The sequence below is a fragment of the Xyrauchen texanus genome, chromosome 3 (genome assembly GCF_025860055.1).
Source record: "Xyrauchen texanus isolate HMW12.3.18 chromosome 3, RBS_HiC_50CHRs, whole genome shotgun sequence".
NCBI classification, from domain to species: Eukaryota; Metazoa; Chordata; class Actinopteri; order Cypriniformes; family Catostomidae; genus Xyrauchen; species Xyrauchen texanus.
In genome coordinates, this window is record NC_068278.1 from 10,951,387 (window position 1) to 10,965,649 (window position 14,263).

Here is a 14,263-nt window from a genome sequence, read left to right on the forward strand (position 1 = left end):
ATGTGTTTATTGATTGGCCGTGAACCTTAGAAGCATTTTTGGACTTTATAGGGGCATTATAATGCCCCAAAATGCTGCACGTGACAATACAGTAAATGTTAAAATATGCTGTGTAGCAAGGGAGCGTATTAGAGGTGATACTTATGTCGAAACAAAAGAGTTACATGAGAAAAGGGAATACCCTTCAGTAGGCTATATTCCGTCAGTTTGTGGGCTGCACGACCTCAGAAGACTCGACAATGCGCAAGTGTTCGGCTGTCTTTTACTTCACTCTTGGTATGTGCTTTAGCTGTCTTTTAATGCCTCAGTATTTACACGTTATACCTTCCGTTGATATTATTGCTATGGTGTGGGGTTATTTCAATCGGTTTATTCATATTTCAGGTTTTGTGTGTCTCTTCACAACTACTCCCAAAGCAGTAACAGGTCAGTATCATTTAAGGATCGTTGACTGCTATGTGTGTCTAAAAGTCTCATTTTATGGCGTTAAACCTGGAAGTAAACAGTCATTTTTAGGATTTTAAGAAATTAATGTTATTGTGTATCCAATATTAAGAATACATATTTAAGATTATGCATTAGCCGACTTCTGGGTGAGTTTAAAGGGACACATACTGTACCAAAAGCGAAGAAATCCATTCTACCTTCACTCATGTTAAGCTGATTCTATTAAAACTTTTTATATTAGATTAGAAAAGAAAGCAAAAATGAAGCAGCTTAACTTGTGTTCTCTGACTTTTGGACTCCACTGTTGCAGGATGTAAAACGTTTTTTGGCTTTAACTGTAAACATTATTTAGAAAAGTGGCTCTTGAGAATCGTCAGCCTACAAACATTTGCTTCAGAAAGTCAACGTTCAGGAGATACAGTCCTGTTACTCTGTCAGTCAGGGTTTTTGTCTGACGGGAGGGGACCCCGTGACATTATCATCCCATATCTGTCTTGTGTTTTCGGTTGGTCTTGTTTCATGTATGGAGCATGGTGTCTGGATCCTGACCCTCATGTCTGGTTCGGTTTTGGTGTCGGGATCCGGACACTCATGTTCCGTGTATTGACCTGTATTGGCGTGAGTGCGCTTGTCATCTTGGTGGCGTGCACGCACGTCAATAATATGTATGGAATGATTTTCCGGACATTATTCAAAAGGAATTGCAAATTGTATTTGCAATTGCGTTTTCAATTTGTGGACGCATAAAATGTGACATAATCCAAACGCAACTGCAAATCGCGCATTACGGTTTGCATTTTCGTTTAAGCGAACGCACAGTGACTGCCAGATTTCAAATGGAAAAGCAAAGTCCGTTTGCAACTGTGTTTCCCATATCTTACAAGTTTTGGCCCTGTCATATTTAAATAGCAATTTCAATTACCACGTCTGCATTTTCACTTTCTCAGCGTCGCGTATGTAGCCAGCCAAAACTCAAATGGAATACTAATTCCCTTAAGGTAGGTACACACTGCCAGCGACTTTATCGCTGCAGGTCGGTGAAGTCGCTAGTGGGCGTTCCCACTACTGGTTGCCTAGTAACGTTTATAAATGACATTCACGGATGCCACTCCATTGCTGTTGACAGCGAATCTCTTTTCTTGCCACTAAAAACAAACATTTTGGAGGGAAAAGACTAAATATAAATGGAATCAGTACATAAAATGCTTTATATCAAAGATGAATGAGAAACAAGGCGTGCTGTTTGCCATAGCGGCTGTTTATCTGCGGCGAAAATGCAAATGCCGGTCTGTCTGGGTCCATAAAATCCCCGCGATCTCAGATACACCTTTCCACGCAGTATTTTTCTTAAAAATTTCCTTGTACGTGGGAAGAGACATATAAAGCACTGGAAAATTTCTAACAGCAAGAATTAGCCTTTCATCCACCTTTCCGTTACTGCAGGAGCTGAGAGAGAGAGAAAGGATCACGTGAGCTCTCCCGTCTTCTCTCCTATTGGCTGTCGCTTCCGTTAGTCGCTCCAAAGTTGAACTTTTCTCAACTTTGTCGCGTCGCTGGACACGCCCATATCTAGCGCCAACGGTCGCGACAGCTCGTGTCGAAAACCCCTCCAAGCAACTTTTCATTGTTATTTTACAGGGAATTGTGACTTGAAGAACTTCGGCTTATTAAAAACAAAATGTAACAACACAGAAGGTAAGAAATTACCATTTCAACAAAAGATGTGTGTTTGTTTACTCCGTAGATTGATGTATTCATAAAGGTTTCATCATTTACATTTTAAATAAGTGCCTAAAATTCTGAGACCACACTGAAAATCTTGAATGTTTCATTTAAACCTGGAAGTAAACAGTCATTTTTAGGATTTTTTTTTTTTAATTTTAACACATGAAAGTTATGATGTAATATTAAGAATACATATTTAAGATATAACTGTTAGTTAAAGGTGGGCAAGGAGGAGGCGGGAACCTGGCTGAACAGTAAACTTTAATGATATAAATGAACTTAAAACAACATAAAACCGCACGTGTCACTCTTTCACTCTCACATCGGCGCCTCTGGCTCCCCTTTATCTCGCTCTCCCGCTGATCAGCTGATTCACAGCCCAGCCACGACCTCCTCCTCGTCACACTATACTTTTGAAATAGTGAGCATTTTAATGTTTATGGATTGGCCTCATTTACTTCCATTGTAAGTGCCAGCACTTGTTTGTCACAATGCACTGTCTAAAGGTTGATTTTGAGGTAATTTTATGTAACATTTAATAACTTTTATAATGTTGAAAATGTATGAAGCTAAAGTGGATTATTTATTTTTTATTTTATGAAACAACTATCTGGTATTTTATATTCACACAAATTATGTTGTTACATCAGTATTAAATGAAAATACATTATTCATTACTTAAGGGGTGCCATTAGCCATGTTGTACCCTCAATCAACCGTATTCCATTATTCTTTGGAAGAGTCTCATTAAGATTTACTGTTTTTTTTTTTCAGTACTTATTTTTAGCAATAATCTGTGATTATTTCATTTCTCAGGAGTCCGTGATTTTACATGCTTTATAAAATATAGGAAAAAGACCCAGGTGTACATCTGTGAGTGGAAACATGGAAGAGACAATTCAATGTCATACACACTCTACACACATCAGTGAGTGAACACTGATGATTTCTAAATTAATTCAGATCACAGTCTGTCATTCTGTATTTTTACTGTTAATACTACTACTACTGCTAAAAGACTTTATTATTTCAAACAATCCACTCTATTTTTTGTAGGAGGGTCTTGAAATGTAAGGCGGTAGATCAGACGCCGAGAATCAAGAACTCAATTGTGACCTCAGAGGTATTCGGTATGATAAATAGAAACAATATCACAGCTCACGTTATTGCGACAAGTAAGGATCATAAGAGCTGCACCTACAAAGAGTTCAGTGGTACTCCATCACAGATGGGTATGTTCATCAACATTCCACTTATAACCTGCCAACAAACTGTAAATACAATTATCTTAAAGGGATAGTTCTCCCAAAAATTACAATTCTGACATAATTCACTCCAACCTGTTTGACTTTCTTTCGTCTGTGGAACACAAAGGTAGATGTTGGACAAAATGTTAGTTACCTCAGTCACCATACATCATCATTTTACATCCTCTGAATCTGAATGGTGACTCTACATTGAGTGCAGTTCTGTTTTTTTCTTTTAACTCAGCATTGTGCGGTCCTCCTTCAAAAGTAGCTTTCAAAAGAAGATCAGGCCATCTGTTTGTTGAGGCGGACTGGGGAGATGAGAGCATATATATCAAACAATTCTCTGTAGCGTTCAGAGAGTTCAACACAACCTGGTGGAATGAGGTAAATGTAATTAACAACACCCTGCAGTTTCTCTGGAGTATCCCAAAATGCACTAGCTTTACAGTAAGGATACAGTATGATCATTTGGCCTTCTTGCTTTATTCACTAAAACAGTTGTAGGCATTGCAAACCATCGTGACGTAGTGTAATGTTAAACTGTATAATTCGTATTAAAAATCGTAGAGCAGTGTCCGAAATAATATATATATATATATTTTTTTTTTTACCTTTATTAGGGTATATTGTTTTTCCTATCCATACAAAACACACTGTGTGTCATACATTTATTTCAAATAATTCCATTATCGGTGCGTTAATTTTTAGATTTAACTGGTTATCGGCTGTAACAAGGTTCAATGGAAAGGAGGAGGCGGGAACCGTCTGAACCGTCAAAATAATATTTAATGAAACAAAAAGACACAAGCATAAGCACACTAGATGAGTGCTGTGCAATTTAGTGGAGAGTGTATTTTTTTATACAGAATGGAGTGGTGGTGTAGTGTGCTGCCACAGTGTGAAACAACAAGAGTGTAGTTTGGTTGAGAACATACTGACATTAGCTGGTCAAGTCTATGACCATCAAAATGTGTTTAAAATGCTACAGGAGCTCAGTTGACATCAGTGATGTAAATGTACTCTTGCTTTCACCTAATTGCATTTACCTTTAATTAATTGCATTAATTTTGTTCCCCTTTCCTTTTTAGCAAATGTCTAAAAATAACAGGGAATGTGTTGTAAGGAATCTGACGTCTTCTCTGTCGTATGAGATGCAAATATGTTGCGTTACCACTTCAAAGTGCTCGCAGTGTCCTCTCAGTGAGGTCATCACTGTCCCACAGGGTAAGTTGAGGACAGGGGTTCCAAAGTTGCTAAATAAAAGTTACTGTAGTAGTTAATGTACATATGTGCTCTTTCGCTATAAAGGTGTAGTGTGTAAATTCTGTGCCATTAGAGGCACCAAACAGAATTGCAAAAATAATGACTTTATAATAACAAAGTTTTAATCACGTATGCCATTGTTATGACCAAGCAGCTCTATAATACACGGAAAGAGTAATTCCCATTCATCTCAATGGCAGTTGCTCAACTGGCACATGCACCCCCCAGGAGTTTACAATTTTGAAATCCATGTTTGCTGATGGACATGTTTTTTATTTTTGCCAATCACCTAAGCCGACAATGATAATCACTCTGGAGTCACATCAAAATATTTATATTAGGGATTTACAGTATATGTTGCTTGTGTAACCGGTCGTGCTTGGCACACACCGAGCGGGATTCAAACTGCCGTCAGCCGGCATTGGAGGGGGCTAAAGGCTACAGCCTCTAGCGTCATGCGCTATTGCTGCTCTTGAGGTGAGGGGAGTGAAGTTTACACATACTGCACAGCTATCATGCACCAGCTTGCCCCCGTTACTCTCAACCCCCCCAAACCTCACTCCCATCCGGGTCACGGCACCACTGTTACCATTCCTGCTTGACCAGCTCCAAGTGGTATTCAAACCAGTTTACAAATACCGCAAAGCTATCACGGATCAGCTGGCTCCCATTACACTTGCAGTAAATAATTAATTTAGTTAGAATTAGGGCTGTCAATAGATAATTACATGAATTAATTGATATGCTGATTAATTAATCAAATTAATCACATATATAAATATTTGATAAAAAAGGCCCCAAATAACAATAATTCACTATATAATTAATAAATAATGATTAATATAATGCATTACATGTGCTTCAGACAGAGGCTTTTGGAGCGTCGCACTTTGGTTGTGTTGCGTCATAAACACGTGTTTTTAGGTTGTGCTTCATCCTGCTGGGTTTGAACGCAAGAATACGCTCTCATCTGACATGTGCTGTTGCTAGTGTCAAGCAAGCCTGAGTGTGGTTTGTTCTCTGTACAGCTGCGTGTTGCCAATAAAGCTAATATTAATACTAATATAAAGAATATTGCTTACTGCCCCCTGCTGAAAACAGGTGGTATTTAAGCTTGAATTGCTCTGATGGAAGAAATATACAGTTTGTAATTAATTAAAATAATTAATCGCACTGAACAAATGTATTAAATCAACATCCCTGGTTAGAATACTTGACTACTTTTGAATGGTCATCACAAAACAAAATTATTTCTGATCTAGATGGTTACGGCATCTAACAGCAGGGGCTAGCTTACCAGCCTAAAAAAAATTATTACACTTTTTGTGTCACTAGTGGCTGCTAGGAGTTACACACAGCACATGTTATGTTTAATTGAACACTGTATTTTCAAAATGATTTCCTCAGAACTCACAGATGCACCATCCATTCGTTATGGGATTCAAGACCACGTTCAAGATCATTTCCTATTAGCAGGGCAGAGAAGAGTCATCGTGAAATGGGAGGTACTGACAATATAATGACACAATATAAAGTCATTCATGGGTAGTTGACACAATATGTCATGAGCTTGTTTAAAGGTTCAAAGTAATGGTGTATATCTTATGTCCTGTAACTAGTCACCATTTCTTTAAGTTTAAAAAAAAAATTTAATCACCTTTTTATTTTCACTTGTTAATTTAAATTGTTCTTGAGATGTGACAAATATTTTTTTAGAAGCACAAATATTACAAGTTGTCTTATAATTAATATGAGGTTATAAAAGCTGCATATATAATAATTTTAATGTATTAGAAAAAATAAAATGTATAAAATAAAAAAGCTTTAAGAGTTTTAGATGAGTTTTGTCACACCGCACATCATCAGCCCATACTTGTGTGTTCTACAGTTTTTTTAACTAGAGTGATTCTTTTTCCTCCAGTTTGCCAACAGTGATGCTGTGAATGACTATATTGTGACTGTATGGAAAGTGTCCGGGGAACACAGCAATCAGGACAGTTACACCACCAAAGATCAATCACTCGCACTGGTCCTGTCTTACTCCGCATACAACATCAGTGTCGGGGCCCTCAATAGTGCTGGATCGTCCCCTGCTGCACATATAGCCATAGAGCACATGGATGTTTGGAGGGGTATGTTTCTTTCATACCTAGTTGCATACTACTTGCAGACCCAGAAGTACTTTAGGTTACTTTGTATACTCATATCAGATGCATATACACTTTAATAACAAAAGTACAGTATATGGACACCAGAACACCACCCCCATGTGTGCTCGTTGAATGTTTATATTTTAAAACCATTGGCATTAATAAGGAGTTGGTCCTCCCTAGCAGCTTCCACTCTTCTGAAAAGGATTTCCACTAGATGTTGGAGCATGGCTTTGGGGATCTGATCCCACTCAGACACAATAGCATCTATGAGGTCAGGCACTGATGTTGGACGATTGGGTCTGGCTCACAGTCACCATACCAATGTGTTAAATGTGGTTCAGGTCTGGGATTTTTGTAGGCCAGTCAAATTCTTCCACACCAGACTCAGTAAAGGGACCTTCCCAAATTTTTGGCACAAAGTTAGAAGCACACAATTCTCTAAAATGTCACTGTAGGGTGTAGCATGAAGATTTGTCTTGGGGCTTTGCCAAATTTGTTAATTAGGCCACATACTTCTGGCTGTAAGGTGTACATCAACTTTGGATCTGTAGCATTTTGGAATTCAACGAGTTTCCAATTATTTCACGGGCAACGGTATTTGCTTAGTTGCTATTGAAACGACTGTATATTATTTGTTTTTTAGATTGGTTTGGGCCATTCAGTGTCAGCATAACCAGCAATAGCAGTTTCAATTTGTCATGGAGCAGCTCCATCTTAAGTGTGTGTTACTCTGTGGAGTGGTGGGCCAAAGGAGAGAGACCAGCTTTCCGATCATTCTACATGAAGGAGAAAAACAGAGAAATAACTGAGATATCTGAGAGCGGTAATGTTCCTTTATATTCTTCCCAAAATAATTGTTTGCTATAATACTGTATTTTGCTTTGCTTTTAGCATAACATATATGAAATGTCCATACATATTGTAGCTGTAATGTAGATAAGGCTGATATGAAGTTTTATATATTCACAGCATTATTTTGGGGTGAACTGTTCCTTTAAGAATTCAGCAATGACTTGCTAAAATGTGTGGCACAAACATATTACTTTTCTTTCATTGTATACAGTTTATCAGCCCTATGTGAGATACTACTTCTTCCTGCATATCAGACCAGACCAAGATACCTGTAACATGAAGAATGTGAACAACAGTGAGAAGACCTACAGCACAGCTCAAGCTTACCTTCTTGAAGGAAGTGAGTGTACATATTCATTAAACTGACTACATGCTGAAATGACCATCTTAGGGAGTTCCATACTGGTTCATGCTGGCTACTTGGCTGAGTGACCACCATAAGGGCGCCTATACACAAGAGTTTAAGCTGCATCAGAGAATGCTGGAAATCCTTTTATCTCAATGGAGATGGTGCATCGGAAGGACGGAGAGGGAAAACCCAAGGGTTTCCGATAGCGAAGCTCCATGATTTCTCCCCAATTTGATATGCCCAATTCTCAGTGTGCTCTAGGTCCTCGTGGTGGCGTAGTGACTTGCCTCAATCCGGGGGGCGAAGGACGAATCTCAGTTGCCTCCACGTCTGAGACAGTCAGTTCGCGCATCTTATCACATGGCTTTTTGAGCGCATTACCAAGGAGACATTAGCGCGTGTTCACACTTTTATCCGTGGCATTTATGCACAACTCACCACGTGCTCCACCGAGAGCGAGAACCACATTTTAGCGACCACGAGGAGGTTAACCCAATGTAACTCTACCCTCCCTAGCAACCGGGCCAATTGGTTGCATAGGAAGCTGACTGGAGTCACTCAGCATGCCCTGGATATGAACTTGCGACTCCAGCTGTGGTAGTCAGCGTCTTTACTTGCTGAGCTACCCAGGTCCCCCTATAGAACATGCCTTGAATGAACCATCAAAACTTCTGAGATCGGTTTACCTAAATTATATAATAAAATGCCTGCGTTTAGAGAAAGTCTGGAGTCTTTGTACTTGCACGTTGCTTGGACATCCTTTGGCTTGGTTCATAGAAAGTCTTTGATTGAGCTGAGCTGATGGTCTGGAGTTTCAGTGATAGAGATAGTGTCGATTCCGGCAGAAGTCGATGGTGGATAGAGGATGAAGGTGGTAGAATGACTGGGCTGAGTTTCGGATGAAGCTGCAGAAGTAAGCTTAACCCTTAATAATGGGGCCCCACAGAGCAGCGTCACACATATGTGTTTCCGCAACAGCCAGTTACGTTGCAAGCTGCCAGATTAAAATCGCCGACACAGGTCAAGCGTCTGTAAAATATATTCAATCAAATAGTTACTTTTACAGTCTTTTAAACCACAGAATAACATTATTTTATATACATACATCCAACTCGTCACCAAAATACCACGATAATGACTTTAGAGCTGCCATTTGTTTACATTAGTAGCGGTTGTCATTCATCAAACAAACAGGTATTCAAAGAGTATTTTCAAGCACATAATATGTGTATTTTATTAATTGTCACCAAAGTACCACTATAACAATTCAAGGCTTATACTGTATATGCACAGCCATCACATCTAAACACGCAGTCTTCCCATGCACACAGCTACTGCTATTTATTAGGTGCAGATGTGGTTTTCATTCACACAAACAGCAACTCAATCTATTTTTTCAGGCATATAATATGTTTGTTTTCTGAAACAGACAGCCAAAATATCACAAAAGCACTGCGATAACAGTTTAAAACTCATATACTCACAGTGAAAACATGCTGATCGAGCGTGATTATCCGATGCATGCAGTCAAGTCTGTCACACACACACACACACAATGTCTGAGAAGTCAAACAGTGCATATAGTCAAACCGCAGCAGACATAACCTATTTGTTCACATGTTTAATATATTATATACAGTATTTTATTTGTATTTATTTATGACAAGAAATCAAAATATTTTAATAAAATAAAATAAAAAATACTTATTTACACTCTGCCCCCCTCTACCGGTTGTGCAGTGTAACGTGCAAAAATAACTCACTCCAGGGGGCACTGCAGTGGAATTTAGATCCCACTCATGAGAAGGTTAAAACTGCTTCATTTTCAAACTCCCAGAAATTTGATAACTCCACTAGTATAAAAGCTAAAATCTTTATTAGTTTCTTTGTTGTAGCAGTAGTTGACAGAGAAGAACATAGATTACAGACTACCTATTTTTTCTTTCAGGTCCTATCAGTGCTCCTGGCAATGTGAGCATTTTGAATATTACACAGCATTCCTCAGTGATCACGTGGAGCCCTGTGTCAGAGGAGGATCTGCGTGGATTCTTACTAGGCTACAACATCTCGTACACAGTATACAACATTGAAACATGTAAATTCATCCTTATTTAATACTTTGGTTACACAAATGCAAATCAGTATTTCATAAGAACTAAGGCAAAACATGTCAGATGTAACAGTTTATGCTGAGAAATGTAGTCTCAAAAACTGTGTACAAATATGTTTTGTCACAAATAGATGTTTAGCATTAAAATGAGACATATTTTACTGTTCATATTTTTGATTTTATATGATTAACTTTCTCAACTGAACCAAAAGAGGGCTAACGCTTAGTGAAATTACATGAATAGTACATAATAAATGCCACAACAGTGGAATATTTTAAATCATAAGTTGATAGTTTGGTCTGATTTCTTGTCCTTTGAATTTGTGTTTTTGTCAACATGGTCAGATAGCTAACAATAAAGTTTGTAGTCCGCTAATATAGTCTGTGCATACCTTTACTCATGCGTAAATGTAGGTAATTGTTTCTAACTATTTGATGATATTTGGGACATTGCACCAAAATTTGGTTTGATAGTCAAATTCATGCATTAAGATAATACATATTTCATAAAAACAAAAAAAACAAATATATATATATATTTTTTTTTATGAAATTGAAAAACTTTTAATAATCATTATTATAACAAGGTTTTTATAATGTATGTTAACTGCATTCATGGGAATCTGAGCAAAATCTTACTGTAATATTGTACAACATTCTATTTTGAAAGTCATCATAGTGGATCCCAGTCTGAACAGATATGAGTTGCTGAAGCTAAAAAGCAACAGTGCATACCAAATTCAGCTGTCGGCATTTACAGCGGCTGGGGAAGGTGAACGCAGCGATCCCAAACCCTTTGTTACTAACTCGCCGGGTAAGCTCAAATTTGTTTTGCTGGCTGATAGTATCTTGCATCATTGTACTATTTAAAGTCAGCTGGTTATATGCCTTAAAACTGTTGATGATAAGCATTAAATGACATAAGTGTGACAAGGCGTGTCTATGTGTTTTTATCATTACTTGGATTCAAATAGTCTTATATTTATTGACAGCATTTGCCTCATTCCTACAGCATTCACAGCTTTAAACCGCATTATAGCCGCAGTCATCGTGGCAATAGTCATCCTTTTGTTGGCTGTACACCTGAGTTGTCGATTTCTGCACAGGTAAAGATCTGTGCATTTCTCTGTCAGAAAGAATGGCTGAAGTTAAGAAATATACCTACACGTTTTGACACTTTATGCATATTATACCTTATTTTTGTTCAGATCCAAAAAGCTGCTCTGGCCAAGTATACCAAACCCTGGGAAAAGTAATGCAGTTAAGAAAGTCAACATTGGCCATGAACTGGTAAGCATCAGACAGGAATAAAATGCTGAAATACTTATTAAAAAATACTTATTGGTTTATCATAGTAATGTAAAAGGAGTTTTCCATTTTCCAAAAGACCATTACAAAAATACTGTGGAAGTATCCTGGTACAGCTGTGGTTTTAGATGGTTAAAACCAGGGTACTTTGAAATATATAATGATACTTAAGGAATACTACACTTAGAAAACAATTACCAAAAATTACCATGGTACTACTGTGTTTTTTTTATATTATTTTGGACTTGATAACAAAGTACATGGTACAATGGACTTGGTACAATGATACTACCATGTTTATATGGGGGGACTTTATACCATATACTACCACGTTTTCTGCACTTAGCACCACGGTACAACCATGTTGTTGTTTTTTTGGACTTGGTACATAGTACTACCTTGTTTTTTTTTTTTATTTGTACCATGGTACTACCATGTAGCCAGCAGCATATCACCCTTCAGCTCTTGCCTGGTTACCCACTAAACAGGGTTGAGCCTGGCTAGCACCTGGACGGAAGACCTCCTGGGGAAAACAACAGTTGCTGCTGTAAGAGGTGTTGCTGAGGCCAGTGGGGGGGGGGGCTCACCCTGTGGTCTGTGTGGGTCCTAATGCCCCAGTATGTTTCAGAAAAAGCACCATCTTTCAGATGAGACGTTAAACTTAGGTCCTTACTATCTGTGGTCATTAAAAATCCCAGGGCACTTCTCGTAAAAGAGTAGGGGTGTAACCACAGTGTCCAGGTTTAAGTGGTTTACGAGGAATTTTTTAGGTTACAAACTGATAATTACAAGGGTATTATGCTATAAATGTGGTTTATGAGGACATTTCTAGTGTCCTCATAATTTAATTGCTTAAAAAACATACTGATTTATATTTTATTGAAAATGTAAAAATGCAGAAAGTTTTTTGTGAGGGTTAGGTTTAGAGGTAGGGGATAGAACCTATAGTTCGTACAGTATAAAAATCATTATGTCCATGAAGAGTCCTCATAATGATAGCTGCACCAGTGTGTGTGTGTGTGTGTTAAAGAGAGAGAATTCACATTTATGATGTGCTAGATTTCACCAGGTTTCTTGTTGCGCACACACAATTTATGATGATGATGACAGAAAGCATGGACAAAACTGGGAATCTGAATCCGACTGGACGTTTTTAAATGTCCAAAAAAAGAGGACATGTACGTGAAAGAGGACATATAGTCTCCCTTGGCTTCATTTAAAAATCAGCAGATTTGAGGGACGTATCATTTGTAATTATCCGTCAGTGTTTTAAAATTATGTTAATGCAGTTTACATAAAGTACCCATGGTACTAGCATGTTTTTTGGACTTGGTACCCATGATACTAGCATGTTTTTGGGGGGACTTGGTGCTATAGTACTACCATGTTTTTTGGACTTGGTACCATGGTTCTACGTGTTTTTTAAGAATTGAACTCCAACAAGCCTTGGGGGAAAAAAATGTAATAATGTTGTAACAACTTGTATTTGAATGAGTACTGAATGAGTGCATGGTTAGAATGAGTACTGAAAGGATGCCCACATGAATGAACTGACCTAACTTTGTCTTTCCTTTGCAGGATATCCTGGAGCCTCTGAAAAGACAGAGGTTAATTGAGAGTGAGGGATGTGACTCCAGTACAGTGTATTTCATTGTAAGCAAGAAGGAAGTGTCTCCTCTCAGCTGCCCACCAACATCCCCGTTTAATGTAAAGCCTACCCTACTCATCCTCAGTGAAGATGAGGCCAGCACACCCATTCTGGAAGAGATAATTCCCCCTGACACCCCAACACTCACCCCAAACAAAACATCTGTTTCCAATGAGACCTTTCCAATGGACCTCAATGAGATTGACTCCACTTTGAGTACTTTTATTGACAATGAAATCACAAGTCCAGAGAGCAAAGACACTGGGGATATCATCTCCAACATTAGTGGAACAAACTTTGTCCCTGCAACTTTTGGAAAGCCTGCTATGGTTTTCGTAAACGATTACACCACTATGGAGTTCTTCCAGATGGAAAATGGAAGAATAAGCTGGAATTAAGGGTTAATTTGTCCAAACAGGGAACTAATTTCCTGCACATCTAGGGCAGGACTACATACGTCAGTCCTGTTTTGCAGGAAATGGTAACTAATCAGGATCGTGTAATGGTACCGACATCTTACACACAGATATTGCTGTGCTCTGATCATACTTAAGAGCACTAAGCATGCACTAAGGACTGCTGACTTTTACATCTACCTGACTGTCACATACTCCAGATTTCAAGGATTGTTCCATGTTCAAAATCAGTTGAGCTCTATGGACATTATCTATGGCATGTTGTTGATTACCACAGACAATAAGTGGATAGTAATAAGACTAGTTTTAGCAAACTAGTCTTCAGTTAACACATACAGTTATGGCCAAAATTATTGGCACCCTTGGTAAATATGGGCAAGGAAGACTGTGAAAAATATGTCTTTACTGTTTATTCTTTTGATGTTTCATTCAAAATGTTCACAAAAATGTAACCTTTAATTGAAGTAAACTAATTGAAATGGGAGGTGGGGGGTCTCCTAATTAAATAAATATTTTTCTCCAAAACACATTTGCCACAATTATTGGCACCCCGTTAACCATTCATATTTATGAGGTAACACACAGCCAAATTCCCTTAATCATCAATCACAAAGGGTTAGACCAAAGGATATAGTTATGATGTCCGGCAAAATGTTGTTGAGCTTCACAAAATGGAAAATGGAAATAAAAAAATAGTTAATGCATTGAAAATGCCCATTTCCACCATCAGGGCAATAATTAA

The 14,263-nt window shown here is 38.1% G+C and overlaps 1 protein-coding gene across 1 annotated transcript; it reads left to right on the forward strand.

Annotated features, from left to right (window-relative positions):
• Positions 1-243: 243 nt before the first annotated feature.
• On the forward strand, positions 244-14,000 carry LOC127630048 (interleukin-6 receptor subunit beta). The gene is made up of 16 exons (XM_052107453.1): positions 244-276; positions 385-426; positions 2,086-2,142; positions 2,989-3,100; positions 3,229-3,404; positions 3,664-3,806; positions 4,511-4,646; positions 6,093-6,190; positions 6,607-6,817; positions 7,482-7,661; positions 7,902-8,030; positions 9,988-10,134; positions 10,820-10,963; positions 11,162-11,255; positions 11,358-11,439; positions 13,036-14,000. The coding sequence occupies exons 4-16, from the start codon at positions 3,075-3,077 to the stop codon at positions 13,501-13,503; spliced, it is 2,034 nt and encodes a 677-aa protein (XP_051963413.1). The 5' UTR covers positions 244-276; positions 385-426; positions 2,086-2,142; positions 2,989-3,074; the 3' UTR covers positions 13,504-14,000.
• Positions 14,001-14,263: the final 263 nt, after the last annotated feature.